The sequence below is a fragment of the Lepidochelys kempii genome, chromosome 14 (assembly GCF_965140285.1).
Source record: "Lepidochelys kempii isolate rLepKem1 chromosome 14, rLepKem1.hap1, whole genome shotgun sequence".
Classification (NCBI taxonomy): Eukaryota; Metazoa; Chordata; order Testudines; family Cheloniidae; genus Lepidochelys; species Lepidochelys kempii.
This window is the reverse complement of record NC_136393.1, coordinates 4,601,912-4,618,694: the sequence shown is the minus strand read 5'-3', so window position 1 is coordinate 4,618,694 and position 16,783 is coordinate 4,601,912. Positions and strand designations below refer to the sequence as shown.

The following is a 16,783-nucleotide window of genomic DNA, read 5'->3' as shown; positions in this document are numbered from 1 at the left end:
AGTAGACACACTTTTACTTAGTGTGTTTCAGACCACGGAATAATTAAGGTTTAATTTTAAGACGACTAGCCCAATTGCACCACACTGACACAGTGTCAATGACTAGAGTCTTCAGACTACAGTCCAAACCAGAAGACCAGCCTCTGAACAAGGTAGCTCAGCAATAAATTGTCACAGAACTTTGCAGAGTTAAGCGAGCTCTACATCTGTGAGTACAGAACTTAAAGCACTGAATTATCAAATAAGCCTGCGCGTGGCTTTAAACCATGCTGGTTTTAATTAAAGAATAGCAGCAGACCAGTGAGCGTAACATCATCCTTGATGACAAATGTATTTTTAAAAACAGCTCGAGGTGTTATAATGAAAAAACAAACAGAGGCGAATCACATCATCTTTTACTTCACAGAAAAAGCTCGAAGTTCTTTGCCACGCCAAAGTAAGTGCAAATTAGGAGCACGCAACCTGTGTGATGCAATTTGACCCCCCTGGAGTATCTTTTATAGAACAGGAGACTGTCCATAGTCCCACTGAAATCAATCAAAAATTGCCGAGACAAATACAAAATAAAGACGAGTTTACTTTTAAGGCACCACAAAAGTTCTGAAGTACAAAGAGTAAACTCAGACACTTCTACTTTTCTGTATTTTTGTCTTCCCCTTCTCTGAGACCTGCGCTCCTTTCTCCCCTCCCTACAAAAACTTGTAGCCAATCATCTGTGTGCCAGCCCCCCAGGGGCAGGGCTGTCATTGGCTGAAAGTTTCTAAGGTGAAATAGAAGAGGAGAGTATTTATTACAGAGACGCGGAGAGAGAGTTGGAGAGCTGAGCTTGAAATTGACTAGGTGAAATTGGGAGCCTTAAACTTTCCAAAAACCAAGGAACTTTTTTTTTCTTCTTCTGAGAGGCAGAGAGAAAGAGGGGACAGAGAGGGGGCTAATAAGACTAACTCCAAACTTTATTTCCCACCCCCTTTTGACTATCCTCAGAGCAGGGTCCATGCACGTCTCTGAGAGCAGATCGCTGCAGCTGCAACTTTGCAGTGGGCTGTGAACAAACTTTTTTTTTCCCCTCCTGCAAGCTGCTGTTCACCAGCCAAAACTTTGTTTCTTTTGCAAACTTTTTGCTGCCTTCCTTCCCACCCCACTCCCGCCTCCATCTCTTCCTTGCTTCCTCCACCACAAACCCAGCTGGTTTTAAAGAGGCGTTGCCACTTTATAATTATTATTTTTAATCCCTCCCCCCCTCCTCTCCCCCACCCCTTGATTTTCATCCCACTGTTTTCCCCCTCTGCCGCTTTCTCGCATGAATCTCCTAGACCCCTTCATGAAAATGACAGAAGAGCAGGACAAATGCATCTCTGGCGCCCCTAGCCCCACCATGTCGGACGACTCCGCGGGGTCCCCCTGCCCTTCTGGTTCCGGCTCGGACACTGAGAACACCAGACCCCAAGAAAACACTTTCCCCAAGGGCGATCCGGATCTGAAGAAAGAGAGCGACGAGGACAAATTCCCGGTGTGCATCCGAGAGGCGGTCAGCCAAGTCCTGAAGGGCTACGACTGGACCCTGGTGCCCATGCCGGTCCGTGTGAACGGATCCAGCAAAAACAAGCCCCACGTGAAGAGACCCATGAACGCCTTCATGGTGTGGGCACAGGCGGCCCGGAGGAAGCTGGCGGACCAGTATCCGCATCTGCACAACGCAGAGCTCAGCAAAACGCTGGGCAAACTCTGGAGGTGAGTGAGGCGGGGGAACGTGTTTAAAGGGCCTTGGTTTGCAAAGCAGGGAGAAGTTTGGACCAGGCAGGAGAGCGTGTGGTTTCGATTCTGGGAAGCTGGCTGCTGCTGCTGGCAAACTCGTGTGCATGGGGAAAGGCAGCTAAGCTAGCGCTGGGGCAAAAGCTGGGGCAGGCGGGTACGTGGGCTTGGCCTCCTCGACTTTCAAGTGGCTTTTCTGCCCTGCACGGGCTAAGGAGGAGGGGCGGTGGGGCTCTGGTCCGGGAGAGGTTTGCGGAAAGATGGTGAGCAGAGCCCTTTGATCCCCTGGCAGGCTTTGGAAAGTGGCTGGTGCTAACAAGGAGGGCGCTCTGGAACGTGTGTGTGTAAAACCGGACTTCATCCGCATTGCATCAGATTTGCACAAACGAAGAAATGATCATGGGGGAGAGGGGAGAGAGAAAGTTGGCAAAGTTGTGCCAAGCTACGGGTGGGTGGTTCTGGAGAAAGGTGCATGGCCCGATTTCTTCGGCATTGAAAGAGAAGAAAGGGAGGGGGAAGGAGAAAGAAAGTGAGTCACCTGGCCGGGGCTTATTCTGTGACTGCAGGAGAAAAAACAAAACAAAACAAAAGTTAAATTCGCAGCAGAAGGGGAAAGTTCTGAGCGAATCTGGACCTCCAGAGGTGGTGCCCGGAGCCATCCAGGGCATTAGTCATCTAATCTTTTTATTGAATCAGTGTGTGCGCGCACTCCTCTTCCAGAGGGGGAGAAAAGTCACTGCCTAGTTTTGTTGTGTCTTGTTTGGCCACCAAAACAGTCTGCCATTTCATGGGGGCGGGGGGTTAGAGGGCGCCACCAGCCAGCAAGAGATTCTGAAGCAATGGCAAGAGGCAGGCCGTAGAGGAAGGGGTACCTACGGGGGTCCTTTCCTTGCAATTCAGAGAGATGCCAAGCTGGAGCAGGGGAGGTGTGCTGGTCATGCAGGATGGAGTGTGCAGAAGGGAGGCTGGGGGTGAGCAATCTGCACTGCAGCCTGGCCGCAGTAGTATGTGCGGACATTTGTAGCACCCTAGGGGTGCAGAGCTCTTTATGGCAGGTCAAGACAGGGGGCCCCTTGGGGCCTGCCCTCTAGGCAGCACGACACGCTGTAAACTGTCCTTGCTGTTGGAGAAGCAACTAACCCCCAGCTCCCCGGTGTCTTGCCCAGGTTGCTGAATGAAAGCGAGAAGCGCCCTTTCGTGGAGGAGGCCGAGAGGCTGCGGGTCCAGCACAAGAAGGACCATCCCGACTACAAGTACCAGCCCCGGAGGAGAAAGTCAGTGAAGAACGGGCAGGCGGAGCAGGAGGAGGGCTCTGAGCAAACACACATCTCCCCCAATGCCATTTTCAAGGCCCTGCAGGCGGATTCTCCTCAGTCTTCCTCCAGCATGAGTGAGGTTCACTCTCCTGGAGAGCACTCTGGTAAATATGCAGCCTGATACAGACACACACACACACGCTCCTGGGCCCAACACACTGGGCTAGGCAGCTAAGGAGAGACACAGCCATCTGTATGTTACGGAGGTACTGTCAGTGACTCCATAGCTCACGCTGTGTTCTGAACCAGGCTCCAAATGCAATCTGCTTAAAGACAGAATGACAGACAAACAGTAGATACGGCTCGCGAGAGCTGGATCCAGCATCAGATACTCACACAAACACGCTTACTAGGCTTCAGACTTTTTCACCAACTTTTCTCCTTGCAACAAAGTTTCAATCGACGTTTTCCAGCTTTTTAATTCAGAAATTAAATTAAAAACCACCTTGAGCTGCAGGCCATCTCAAAAGCCCCATATTTTATCTGGTGCTACATATTTGCACAGATACAGATCACACTCGTGTTACGAACCTGGAAACGTTCGTGTTACCCTTCGCAACCGACTTCAGGGGCAAAGCGGTGATATCTGCCAGGGCCCCAAAGATCTTGAGTTAACCATTAACTGCGGTATCACCCTTATACAACTGCCTCCTGCTTATAAAAAAACAGCTCACTTTAGATTTCAGGGCCTTATGGCTGTCTTTGTGTGCCATATCAGCTAAAGAGACAGACAGCTCACTTAAAACAAGGGAAGCAGCCAACTCACGACTGCATGTGCTATTTCTTTTCCTCTCCAGGGCAGTCCCAGGGGCCCCCGACTCCTCCTACTACACCCAAAACAGATGTCCAGCCTGGGAAGCAAGACCTGAAGCGAGAAGGGCGCCCTTTGCAGGAAGGAGGAAGACAACCGCCCCACATTGACTTCCGGGATGTGGACATTGGGGAACTCAGCAGCGACGTCATCTCCAACATAGAGACCTTTGACGTAAATGAGTTTGACCAGTACCTCCCACCCAACGGTCACCCGGGAGTCCCGGCCACCCACGGCCAACCCGGTCAAGTCACCTACAGCGGCAGCTATGGGATCAGCAGCACGCCTGCCACTCAAGCTGGAGCCGGGCACGTTTGGATGTCCAAGCAACAGCCACAGCCACAGCAGCCGCCGCCCCAGGCCCAGCCGCAGCATGCGATGACCACCCTGAGCAGCGAACAGGGCCAGTCCCAGCAGAGGACACACATCAAGACAGAGCAGCTCAGTCCCAGCCATTACAGCGAGCAACAGCAGCACTCCCCACAGCAGCTCAATTATAGCTCCTTCAACCTTCAGCACTACAGTTCCTCCTACCCGACCATCACCCGCTCGCAGTATGACTACACAGACCACCAGAGTTCCAACTCCTACTACAGCCATGCGGCCAGCCAGAGCACCAGCCTCTACTCCACCTTCACGTACATGAACCCCACCCAAAGGCCCATGTACACGCCCATTGCAGACACTACCGGAGTCCCTTCCATTCCCCAGACCCACAGCCCGCAGCACTGGGAACAGCCTGTCTACACACAGCTTACGAGGCCCTAAGGGCGACAACAGCAACAACAACAAGGAGAGAGAAAAAAGAACGGTCTCCAACTTTTTTTTTTTTTTTTTTTTTAATAAAGACACTAACGCTAAAGATGATGAAAAAAGAGAACACATCGGGCCTTCTGCACTACAGCACCCTTCAGGAAGTGGCCAGACCACTCTGCTGAGAACCAGCAAAACTCGGTACAGACATTCCAAGGACTGGACTTTAACCTTGATTCCGGGGCGAGAGATGAGCTTTCTCACCAGCCAACTCGTCTGCCTGTGTTTGGACTTTTGTAATTATTTTTTAGCAGTAATTGAAAGAAGAAAAAAAAAAGGAAAAAAAATACCCAGAGTCCTCTGTGAGGAATATTCTCTATTTTAAATATTTTTAGTATGTACTGTGTATGATTCGTTACCAATTTGAGGGGATTTATATATATTTTTTAGAGATTTTTTTTTAAATGCTCTTATTTTTTCCAACAGCTAAAACGACACTTAGTGGAGCAGTCCTAGCTTTTCTTGCAGTCAGAGGTATTTTTGTATAGATAAAAGTCTTTTCTTTAAAGAAAAACAAAATAAAACAGTGTGCATTAATTAGGAACAAAAACTGTTAAACAGGGATTGGCATCAGGCTAAGCTTTGGTCAGCTGTGCAACCTAGGAGACGCAAGGGGTTAAAAACAAAAGAGGCTTTATTTTTCTAACTTGGAAGTAGCGAGAGAGCCAGGAGGAGAATTTGTTAGTTTTATTTTTTAAAGACCTTGAGCCTTAAAGCAGCGCTGTTGAAAAGCCTTAAAAGCAGTCCTGTAATATTTTTTTTCCCCCCTCGAGATTCTTATACGACTGCCCTCCAGTGCAAGGAGAAAGACAGAGCCCAGAAGGGAGGCAGATCCGATTTCTGGGAAAACTTACGTCTGACTCTTTTACCAACAATCAGCAGCAGATTATGATGCCACAACCAGCATCACCCTCCTCAGCTTCCTGCTTTGGACACCATGTGCATGACAGATGCTGGAAGCCTCCCATCACCTCCCCAGCCCTTTAAAGAGCCTTGAGTGCAAACATTTAGGGCCTGATCCAAAGCCCGTTGAAGACCCCTATTGGCTTCAGTGGGCTTTGGATTAAACCCGCAGGGCACATTGGAAACATCAGATACATTTTAAATTATTTATTTTGTGAGAAAAGCCAGTTTAATCAAGATTTTCTTTTTAAAATCTCCCTTCCATTTTTTAAACTCCTTTAAAAGCGATTAGATTTGTTGGAGTCTTATTTGGAGGGTATGATGCCTGTTAAATTATGGTCTAAACTGTAACCAGTTCTTTATTTATCTCTAATTCCTTTTTATTATTATTATTATTATTCTTTGGAATCTGTGTCCTAGGTTTGTACAAATGTGTCCTCTTCCTTTTTTTCTTTTGTTTTAAGGATAAACTGGAATTTTGTTTTGTACAAACTAGAGATTGCAAATGTAGTGTATCACTGAATCATTTGCCTTGTTTTCTGCCTCAGCTCTTTTGGACACACAAACGTGTGTGTATGTGAGACACAAGACACCATTGACAAAATGTGTGTGTGTCATCTTGCTAACCTTCCACCCCTTGATGTTGTTTTGAGGTGGGGAAGCTGTGGCTAAACAGTTAAGAATTGCTTTTTAAAAAAGACAGCAAACTTTTTTTTATTTAAAAAAATGATATATTTGTTAACAGTCGTGGGAGTTTTTTGTTTTGGGGGTATTTTTTTAGGGATTCAGTAGAAAAAATCTTAAAGCACTCATAATATGGCATCTTTCTATTTCTGTATAAAAGCAGATCTTTTTAAAGTATTTCTGTAACTTAAAAGACCTGTCATTTAAATCATATTTTGTCTTTAGGTAAGTTTGTTTTATTTTGTTTTGTTTGCAAGACCATTTGTTCTCTTTGTGAAACTTACCATTTTTGTATATTATTGTTTGCAATAAATATACATTGTATTAAAAATTTTAAAAAGGAACTGTGTATATTTTATTAAGTGCATCCACTTAAGAACAGTGGGATGTTAAAGCTACAGAGGGTTTTTTATATCGTGACTTGTATACTTTTGTCTCTTGTTTTGATTAACTGTAATCACTATATGGTTTTGGGACCTGAGCCTGCTTAATTGGGCCCAGTCCTGAAATGGTTCTTTATACAAAACTCTCATTGAAGTCAAACAATTGTGTCAATTTCCTCCTGCTACAGTGATAGCCCCATATGGTCAGCGTTAATCCCATGGCAGGATAGGTCATTTAAATAGAAGGCTACCTGGTTCCTACTACCTCTCAGGAAAGCTAGTGTGAAAAACCTTCAAAAGCTGGATTCATATTAATGTGTTACAGTAACATATTACAGTTGGTAAGATACACCTACATGCTGTGTAAAGACCTGTACACATGGAATCATACACAAGTTTGTGGTCTCATCCCAGTTCCTGGTGGCCAAGTGTTTATCTCACACACACCACAGTCACATCGGAGGCTAATTGTTAACAGAGTGGATGAAGAGGACCAAAGGGGGAAATGGAGCTAGAATTCCCTTCTGATCCTCTAGGAGGCAACCCTCTCAGCTCAAGAGGAGGCATACTTAAATGAATCACGAGTGGGGCTGACAGGAGATTGGGATTTGCATTGCTGCTGCTTATTTCTCTGCCTGTTAGAAAGATGAATGGAGGACTTGCCGCAGAGTTGCCAGACGGCCTAAATGCACAAAAAACCAAAGGCTGAGCTTGGTTTTATTTTTTGGGTGAGGGCAAAGGGGAAAAGTAGAAAACAAGAATGAAAAAAGAAGGAACTGTCAAAGAAAACCGGAGACCAATTAATCCCTGGCATAATTCCAGGGAAGTGAAAGTGATTAAGAGAAGAACCCAACTGACTTGTCCCATCTGAAAATGAAGCATAGTAACCTGAAAGGTGACAATGCGCTTCCCATCTCTACCCCCAGGATGGAGCTGGGCCTGATTTGCTGTGCTCCGTCCATGCCTGCATTTCAGTTTTAACCAATTCATATCACAGCAGGGGCGTGGGGGAGGTAAGGAGATCAGACTCTGTTAGGTTTGGCATGAATCATTCAGGGAGTTTCCAAGCTCATATGGACTTTCAGGTCATTTTCACTAAACAAATGATATCATCCCCTTCCCTGTGCAGCAGAACAGAACAGGTATCAGCCTCTGATGATGTCACTTTTCCTCCGAGCCGGGGGAATGCTGGGATTTTTAAAAGGACACGTAGTCACAATTGTTTATTATATTTACTCTGAGACTTCAGGCTTCCTGCCGAACTGCTAGCAAGAATTTTAACCCCCTGCCCTCCCAGGAGCTGCGCTTCCATCAGGTTCATTTACTGCCTCCCAGGCAGCTCACATGCCATTTGAAGGGGGTTAAGAGAAGGGGATAGAGGCTCTCAAGAGAATACCAAGCAAGGGATACGCTTGCTTTTTCCATTCCCTCTGGCACCAGCAAGGGCTGGTTTCCCTCCACTCCTGATCCTGCAAATACTCACTCACCCAAGTAGCCTCACTGATATCAGTGAAAATACTCATGTGTGCAAGAGCTACTTGCACAAGTAAGAATTTTGCAGGATCAGGGCCCTAGTCTTTCAGGGGTTTATAACCCCAAATTAGGCCCCTGGGAGTTTTCCTATTGACTTCAATGGGAGTAGGAACAAGCCCATAAACCTTATTTCTGAGCTGGAACCTGGCAAGGGTCTCACCCCTTTTGCATGATTCATGTCCATCAGCAGGACTGTGCCTTCACGTACGTGTCCGTGTATCTATATTGCTATGTCTGTACCTAAGTGTTCTTATTCAGCACTCTATAATTAAAAATACCTTTACTGCCCATAAAAGTGAGATGCTGACATCGCCAAGTGGAGCCAAGCTACCCGTGGGCAGCTGCATAAACCCTCATGAGCAATGCCAACAGGCACCGCAGTCCAGGTCTGAAACACCTTCCGGGCCACCCTATCTAACCGCGCTGTTAGTGAATCTCAGCGCCGCCTGCTAGCCCAGATCCGCATAGTCACTGAGCTCCGCCAATGCACCTTCACCTGATTTGCAGCTTCTTCTGCTATTCCAGTGGTGGGACCCTATACAGCGCTCAAGCCTGATCGACAGCCCCCATTATTATTCTAGGGCTACATTTGCCGTACATAGCTGTGCAAATGCACCTTAAACCTGACCTGCAGCCTGCCCGCCCCCACTGCTATTCCAGGCTTAGGTTCTCCACGCACAGCACATCTGTCCTGCAGCACCTGTTGCTGTTCCCTGCTGCGGCTGAGCTAACCCTCTCAGAGTTTCTGTCTGGTGGTTTTGAGACACTGAGAAATGTGTACTCATGGCTGGAGCTCGATTTCATTACAGAGGTTAAAGGTTATTGCATGAACTCGTTGTGTTACTTCCCTCTTTTTGAAATGGCCCAGTCATCCACCTAAGAACACCAGCTGCTGCGCATCCATAGGAACTAGCCCCAGAGTCTGTTTCGAAGGAGCAGGGTGATCACAGAGACAGCCTCATGCTGGGAATGGACACACATTCCACTACTCCTTAAGGGCTCCTCCGGAGCTGCCGTCACTTACTGACCACAACACCTGTTCTGCAGTGTCCTTTAGCTACATATTTGCCTGACAGGCTGCAACAGTCTCCATACCTCCCTGCTGGCTGCTGTGCAGGAGGCAATCACTCCTAGACTAGCGGCACAATGTGGGGAGTTAAAGCTGGCTGCTCGGCCTTGGCATTTCCAAACGGTTAGTGCCTATTAACAATCACATTTCTGCCTGACCATTTCTTAGCTACCGAATGGTTGGTCTTGAAGGCAGTAGACTGGGCGCCATGAGATCTGGATTCAACTCCCCGCTCTGCTACAGACTCACTATGTGACCTTAGGCAAGTCATTTATTCTCTCCACACCACAGTTCCCCATCTGTAAAATAGCATTTGTCAACCAGCTCTGTCACTTAGTTATTAATATTTACTGTATTTGTACGGCAGTAGCACCTAGGATCTCCAATCACAGGCCAGCACCCTATTGTGCCAGGAGCTGTACACACACAGAACTAAAAGACTGTCCCTGGCCCACACAGCCAACAACCTAAGTAAACTGCTTAGTCAGTTTCCTTCTACGACTTGTGTCTTGTGGGTGTTTTGCCCAGTAATGAAAAAGGGAAAACATTCCAAACCAGAAAGAAAAGGAGTACTAGTGGCACCTTAGAGACTAACCAATTTATTAGAGCATAAGCTTTTCGATTTTCCACTGAATGCATCCGATGAAGTGAGCTGTAGCTCACGAAAGCTTATGCTCTAATAAATTGGTTAGTCTCTAAAATGCCACTAGCCCTCCTTTTCTTTTTGCAAATCCAGACTAACACGGCTGCTACTCTGAAACATTCCAAACCAGGAAAATGTTTCAGGGGGTTGTTTATTTAATTTCCTGATCTGATTCACCTCATTCCAAGAACATACTTATAGGCAGTTCTAAAAGGATCGCATAGCAGTTCTGCAGCCTATACACTCAGGTCTAGATCTTCAAAGGCATTTAGGCTCCTAACTTCCTTTGAAATCAGTGGTTTCCTGGCATCACGTATGATTAGGACTAACCAAAAGAGCTGTAATGAATAACCAATAAGGAATGCCACTGTGCAGCTTTGCATCCGAAAAGGGTGGGGCAGGGGGAGTCTGGTCCCTCAGAAGATGTTTGCCTTTGCTGCTGCTGTTTTATTTTTTCAGTTATGTTTTTCTTCCATTTTCTTAGTGGGAAGAAAAGGTTCCTTCCAAAGTGGGGACATGCGGGAAGAGAATAGAGATGGCCACCGCGCCCATGCTTGCTGCCCCCCTTGTCTAGAAAAGTCAAGTCATATTCCACAGCTGGCATTTGAGGAGATTGTAACACATATGTCCTCCCACATTACAGAAATAGCCCAGTCCGACCACAGAGAAATCTTGCGTAGAGCTGTGCGAATAAGGCATTATTTGATTCGCTGGCAAGTCTGAAAACAATAAAATATCCATTTCAGACAGAACCACAACATATAATTTTTCAAAATTTTTGGTGAAGCAAAGAGTTAAAAATAAATGTGCTGGGGGGTTGAGCTTTATGTTTCATTAGATAGCAACCTTTAAAAACACTTTTTGTTTTGCATTTTCCTTCTTTTTAAAAAAAATAAAAACAAGAAGTCATTTCAACCCTTCACAAAATGTTTAAAAATCAAAACATTTAGATTTTTTCCCAACTTTTTTTTCAACTGAAACAATTGGGTGAAACTGCCATGAAGTTGCAGAATGTTTTGTCATCCTTTGTTGCCAGAAAGAAAGTTTTGGCCCAGTTCTAGCTATGCTTCACCCTGGCTAAGAGGTGCTGTGAGTTCTAGGCCATTTGTTTCCACCTCTGGAGACCCGGGGTGGACTTTGGTCAGAAATGAAAAATGCCTCCAGCAGTATCTTTCCAGTCCTGCTGTTTGTTGTACCCATCACAGAATAAACTCACCCAATGAGCAGCCCCTGCTCCATAGTGCTGCAGGGTAAGTGGCTGCTGAGTGTGTGTGGGATGTGGGGAGAGAAGGGGAGACTTGGGAGCTGGGAAAGCAGGGGAACATCTGTAATGCCGCAGGGGAGGTCTAAGTTAGAAAACAGAGCATAGGAGGGGTGAGAACCTCGCAGCCTGGGGTCTAGGGGAGCTGCTGTAATGCTGCAGGGCAGGTTGGAGCCAAAGAGCAGAGAACAGAGCAGAGTGCAGGGACAGCTGGGACAAGGGGGAACGCCCGCAATGCTGTAGGGCAGGTTTGAGAACAGGCAGAGTGTGGTGGGGACTGCAAGGGAGGGAACTACCTGTAAAGTTACAAGGCAGGGCTGAGCTGGGGGGTGGGGGAGTGGGAATGAAGGGGGTAGAACAGTCTGATCGACCCCAGCTGCTTTGCTGTCACCTTTTCTCTTCACTGGACCCCACTGCCTTATCTTTAGCCTGAGTGCGGTTTTTTCCCTTATTCCAGGAAAACAATAAGAAACTTCCAAAAAGGGCAGGAGCGGGAGATAGGAAAAGAAGCCCAGCTCCTGGGACGTCCTACCGGATCAGTCACATCCCTGCTCTAGAGCCATTGTTGAATACACATTCTTATTAACATCTAATACACGCTGATGGATCAGGAGTGAGGGGCAGAAGGGAGAGAAAACCTTATTATGTGTACGTACAGCACCTTCCACAATGGGGCCCCCCATCTCAGTAGCACCTAGTGGCCTCAGGTGTCATACAAATAATTGATCATAAGGCGCATAGAGAGATGTATTTACTTGGATCAGTGGTTCTCAACCTCTTTACCGTTGTGGGCCACACATGCAGTTCTCTATGTGTTGTGTGGGCCGCATCCACACAATATATATACTACCTGTGTGGCCCTGAGGATGTCACATGGGCTGCAGCTGTGTGCTGATTGGGCCTCGGGTTGAGAGCCACCGACTTAAACAGTCAGCTCTTTGGTGCAGGCACCATCTCTTTGTTATTTGTTTGTCCAAGGACCAGCATGATGGGCCCTGATCTGTGACTGGGGCCCTACATGCTTCCATAATACAAATTATTAATACCTAATAATAAATAATAATAATAATGAATAACACTCTGGGCATTACTCAAGTGAACCCTGTTTAGGGTTATACCTTGCAGGCAAAACTCTATTGACTTCAGTAGGGGATGGGCCTTCATGAACAATATTGGGTCAGAGCCATTTAGCAAACACAGTTATGGTGAAACTCCATTTTTGGTGCAGAAGAATGAAAGCCTGGTGCAGTTTTAATGCACTGAAAGAGGCAGCTTCTGATTATAGCAAAAGGCTTGGGTTATAGCAAAGCCATTTAAAAAAAAACCCGACTTCCCCGTAAAAAGGGTTTGTGTTTTTTAAAGTTTCAATAAAAACCTTTTGAACTACGAAATAACAGTCAGCTTTGCAGCTCAGCGAAGGGCTGGGAAACAAGTTTCCAAATGCATATTTTTAATTAATGACCTGCCTAGGAGCTGCTCTCAATTTTCAGTGACTAAAAAGCCATTCAGGATTTTTTCCCCTCCCTAAATCTGATTATTTGTGGAGAGTATTTATAGAGAGCCTTTGTGGATTTTTATCTCCATCACATGCATTTTCCATTTTAAAAAGAAAGAAAAAAAGAGAGAGAGAGAAAAAAAGAACTACCAACTGTAGCGTTTACTTTTAACCTTTTGCGGGGTAGAGTGATCATTTGTTTACCATTTTTCCCTGTCTCATATTGGGAATACAGGGCCTGATCTTGCAGGTAGTCCTTCGCACGATGGGGTCCATCTGTGTGGATCTGTCTGCAAGATCTGGCTGGTCCCAAAATATTACAAGAGCCTCATTTTGGTATTTCAATAGGTGTTCCACTGCTGGGTCCAATGGGAATGGGAGGTGCAGAAAAGATTAACACAGGAGAGGATAAGTGGTCTTGTAACTAAAGGTACATCTACATTGCAAAGAAATAACCCTTGGTGTCATGTCTCAGAGCCTGGGTCAGCTGACTCAGGATTCACGGGGCACGGGTGTGGGGTTAAAAATAGCAATGTTAATATTCAGGCTCGGAATCAGGGACTCCAGGCTGAGCCCGAATGTGTACACTGCTATTTTTAGCTCTGCAGTCCAAGCCCCACAAGCCCGAGACAATTGACCCAAGGTCAGAGTCGGCACCAAGGGTTTTTCTTTGTAGTGTAGACATACTCACAGGCCCTAGCCGAGGACTTGGGAAGTCTGGGTTCAATTCCTGGCTCTGCCAAGGACTCTCTGTATGGCCTGGGCAAAGACATCTCTGTGTCTCAGTTATCCACCTTTAAGATGAGGATACTAATCTTTTGCCCATCTTGCCTGTTCAGATTGTAAGCTTTTCAGGGCAGGGAATGTCTCTCACTATGAATTTGTACAGCTCCTAACACAACAGAGCCCCACTTCCGTTGGGGCTGCCATTATACCGTTGCCCTATCTTCTGACACCAAAGTCCTATCCCGACACCAGCATTACTCCTCCATAGAGCAGCAGCAGATGTTCAGGGCTTTGCAGATTGCCTTCCTAGTGGAGGAGAAATCAGTCTTGGTATATTCTAAGCGTAACTTATTTTATTTACAGCTAAACACCAGTCCTGGAACAGAGATGGTCAAAAACAGCTAGCAGAAAAATCCCTTCTTTCAGGAATCTCAGCCCAACAGCAACATCAGTGTTTAAATCAGGGATGATTTAATTGGAGATGGGTCCTGCTTTTGAGCAGGGGGTTGGACTAGATGACCTCCTGAGGTCCCTTCCAACCCTGATATTCTACGATTCTATGATCCTGTTTCCAAGGAGAAACACTGCATCAGAAATTTACTCCAATCCATCAGAGACCAAAGCAGAGAGCAAGTTCTCCTGTTGCTCTCACAGCTCCCTGTGTCCAGAATATTGCAGACCAAAACTACCACCACCCCACAGCACGTCTTCCCAAAACTGAACATTTGCTTGCACGCTACTCAAAAGCACTTGTAAGACTACATGTAATGAAATCACCTGATGATGCCTGCTATAACAATACAAAATAAATAGCAACTATGGCACCAACTCCCAGTACAGAACCGAATTCTTGGTGCTCAGTTTATCCCTTCGGCTCACAGACAGTGAGAAAGGATCACTTACATTCAGGAGTTTCACTAGGTTTGCTTCACACCTTTGTGTAATGGGATATTAAGCCCAACATAAAGGGAATTCCTTAGGTTATCCAGGACAAAGTTTTGACTCAGGCACCCAGGACACAGACAGACTGAGCAACAAGAGGCCATTTTTACATAGTAACACACAGAGAATATAGTTAAAGGTGCAAATCATAAATTTTAGGGCAAGAGAGGACGACTGTGCGCACCCTACTCTGACCTCCTGCATAACACAAGCCAGAGAATTTCACCCACTGATGCAGCTAAAGGAACTATTCTTTTCTGCTGTGCAGGTGAACATTACTGAGCCCAAATACCTGCGGTTAACTATTGTCTCTCTTTCAGAAAGACGTCCAATCTTGTTTTAAAGACTCCAGGTGATGAGGAATTTGCCACCTCCCTTGGTTAACTTGGTTAACAACCCTCACTGTTCGCATTTTTCATCTTATTTCCAATTTGAATTTCTCTAGCTTCAACTTCTAGCCACTGGATCTGGTTATACCTTCATCTGCTGGATTAGAGACCCTCCCTCAAATCAGATACTTCAGCCTAAACACCTCCACCAGAAGAAGATATCTCACTATAGAACATGAAAAAGAATTCATAGATAAGGTTGAGAAGCTCCAACCAAATTCACTCCATCGTGGTCTGATATTTCAGCCCACGTGGTTACATATCACACATGGATCTCAGATCCCCTCTACATCCTGGCCACAGCAAGATGAATTAGAGGGCAAAAGGGAAAGTTTTAAATTGGACTTTCTTCCCCCAGTGTGGGCATTAATTACACAGAGCTGTCTGGGCACAAACCAACTATCACCAAGGAACGTCTCACTCCATAAATTTTAAGCTACTAATAAGAAGACTGGACAGCAGTTTTTAGGCTTCAGTAGATAGTTTACAATTAACCTACTCCTGTCAGCTGGAAAATCAACTTACATGTGATTCCAGTTCACGTCTGAATCACTTTGAGTTAGAAATTTCCTTTGAAACCAAGTAGACTCACATTAGGTTTCTATTTAGAGATGGGCCCAAGATGCAAAACTCAGAACCAGATCCTGCTCTGAACTTCCCGGACATTTGAGTTGTTTGCATACAGGGTTTTGGTGTGGCTTATTATAGGAATAAAGGCCACCAGGGGGGTTTGGATATAAACTTCCTCAAAGGTCAGGGCTGTTTTGCCCAGGGGGTTGATTCGTCCCCATCTCGACTGAGTTTATCATCTGCTCCTAGGCTTCCTCTTTTGGAGTTAGCAGGGGCCTCAATCACAGCTAAGACAACAGGAGAGAACAGCTGCATCTGGACGTTCTAAAGCCAAAAAGCGTGAGCTGTTCACAAGCCTCACTCAGTGAAACTAACCTCCATGCAGCTTATAGATGTGCACCGTAAGGGGCACCTGGCCAGTAAGTCATAAGACTTTTTTTACATACCTTCCTTGGATTGCTTTTTAGAAGGGAGAAGGACCTGCCTCCTGAAGAGTCTGTCCAGCCATCCAACAGCCAGCTGGATGCCCTCGGTCGTCTTTCAGATAGCTCTGGTAGAGCCCTACGTACAAAACCAAAACAATCAAACCTCAGCAGTTGTCACTAGCATCCAACAATGCTCTGAAGACAAATGTGCAGCCATGTTTATCTACCGCTCAAAACCATTACAGCAGAAAGGTTGGTCACTGCTCAACATTGGGTGTGGGAGGGGGATTGCACATTTCAGAACCAAGGTGCAGCAGCTGAGCTACGAAAGTAAGCCCAGGAATGGAATAGCAGGGAGGGGCTGCAGTCAGGAGAAGAGTGCATCAGCATAGCTGTGTAAGTGGTGGGCCGGGGATGGGGGTGCAGGTCCAGACTGGGGTGCATTGGAAGAGCTGTCTGGGAGGGGGATCTCTGGACTGGAATAACAGGGAGCGCTGCAGGTTTGGGCCAAGGCACATTAAAAGCAGCATGCAGGTGCCATAGTAGTAGACGAGCAGAGCAGGCCTGAGGAACAAAGCAATGCAATGGAAGTTATACCTGGCACACAGCACTCTGAGCTCCTCCCTTTCTTCAGCACCAGATTCACTCCCCATTTTTTAGATGCAAAATACAAGCAAGCAAAATGGGCATTTATTGGAGCTTTTTCCAACCTAAACCGCCCACTCAGCGCCTCATGCATTGCTGACAACTGTGTCAAAGAGCAAAAACATGGGCAATTCGGGTCCATCCATCTCACAAGAGCTCCAGAGGCAGGCACTTACCAGGGCCTATAAGAGGTTTATAATGACAGAACTGGTAGTGAACAGGGGATTGGGCAGGGGAGGAGTGGAAGGGGGAAACTGGTGGGGGGGGGGAGAGGAATAGACGCCCAGTCATTTTGTGTGATTAGAAGGGACATTTCATTCCTCTAGGAACTTGGACCCAAATGTGGCGTTGCCATGGTTTCACACCCACGGACTGGAAATGACAATATTAGCAGGGTGACCTGGTAATTAGAAGCTGTGCCCC

General features: G+C 46.3%; 1 protein-coding gene and 1 long non-coding RNA gene across 3 annotated transcripts in view; one reads left to right on the top strand and one right to left on the bottom strand.

Annotated features, from left to right (window-relative positions):
- The window catches only part of LOC140898376 (uncharacterized), a 113,537-nt gene extending 97,703 nt beyond the window's left edge, over window positions 1-15,834 (bottom strand). For both annotated transcript variants that reach the window (XR_013634613.1, XR_012154973.1), the window contains exon 1: window positions 15,737-15,834. This is a non-coding gene — a long non-coding RNA (uncharacterized LOC140898376). The remainder of the gene's footprint in view (window positions 1-15,736) is intronic.
- SOX9 (SRY-box transcription factor 9) lies at window positions 349-4,718 on the top strand. Its single transcript, XM_073310724.2, has 3 exons — window positions 349-1,731; window positions 2,919-3,172; window positions 3,866-4,718. The coding sequence occupies exons 1-3, from the start codon at window positions 1,301-1,303 to the stop codon at window positions 4,645-4,647; spliced, it is 1,467 nt and encodes a 488-aa protein (XP_073166825.1). The 5' UTR covers window positions 349-1,300; the 3' UTR covers window positions 4,648-4,718.
- Window positions 15,835-16,783: the final 949 nt, after the last annotated feature.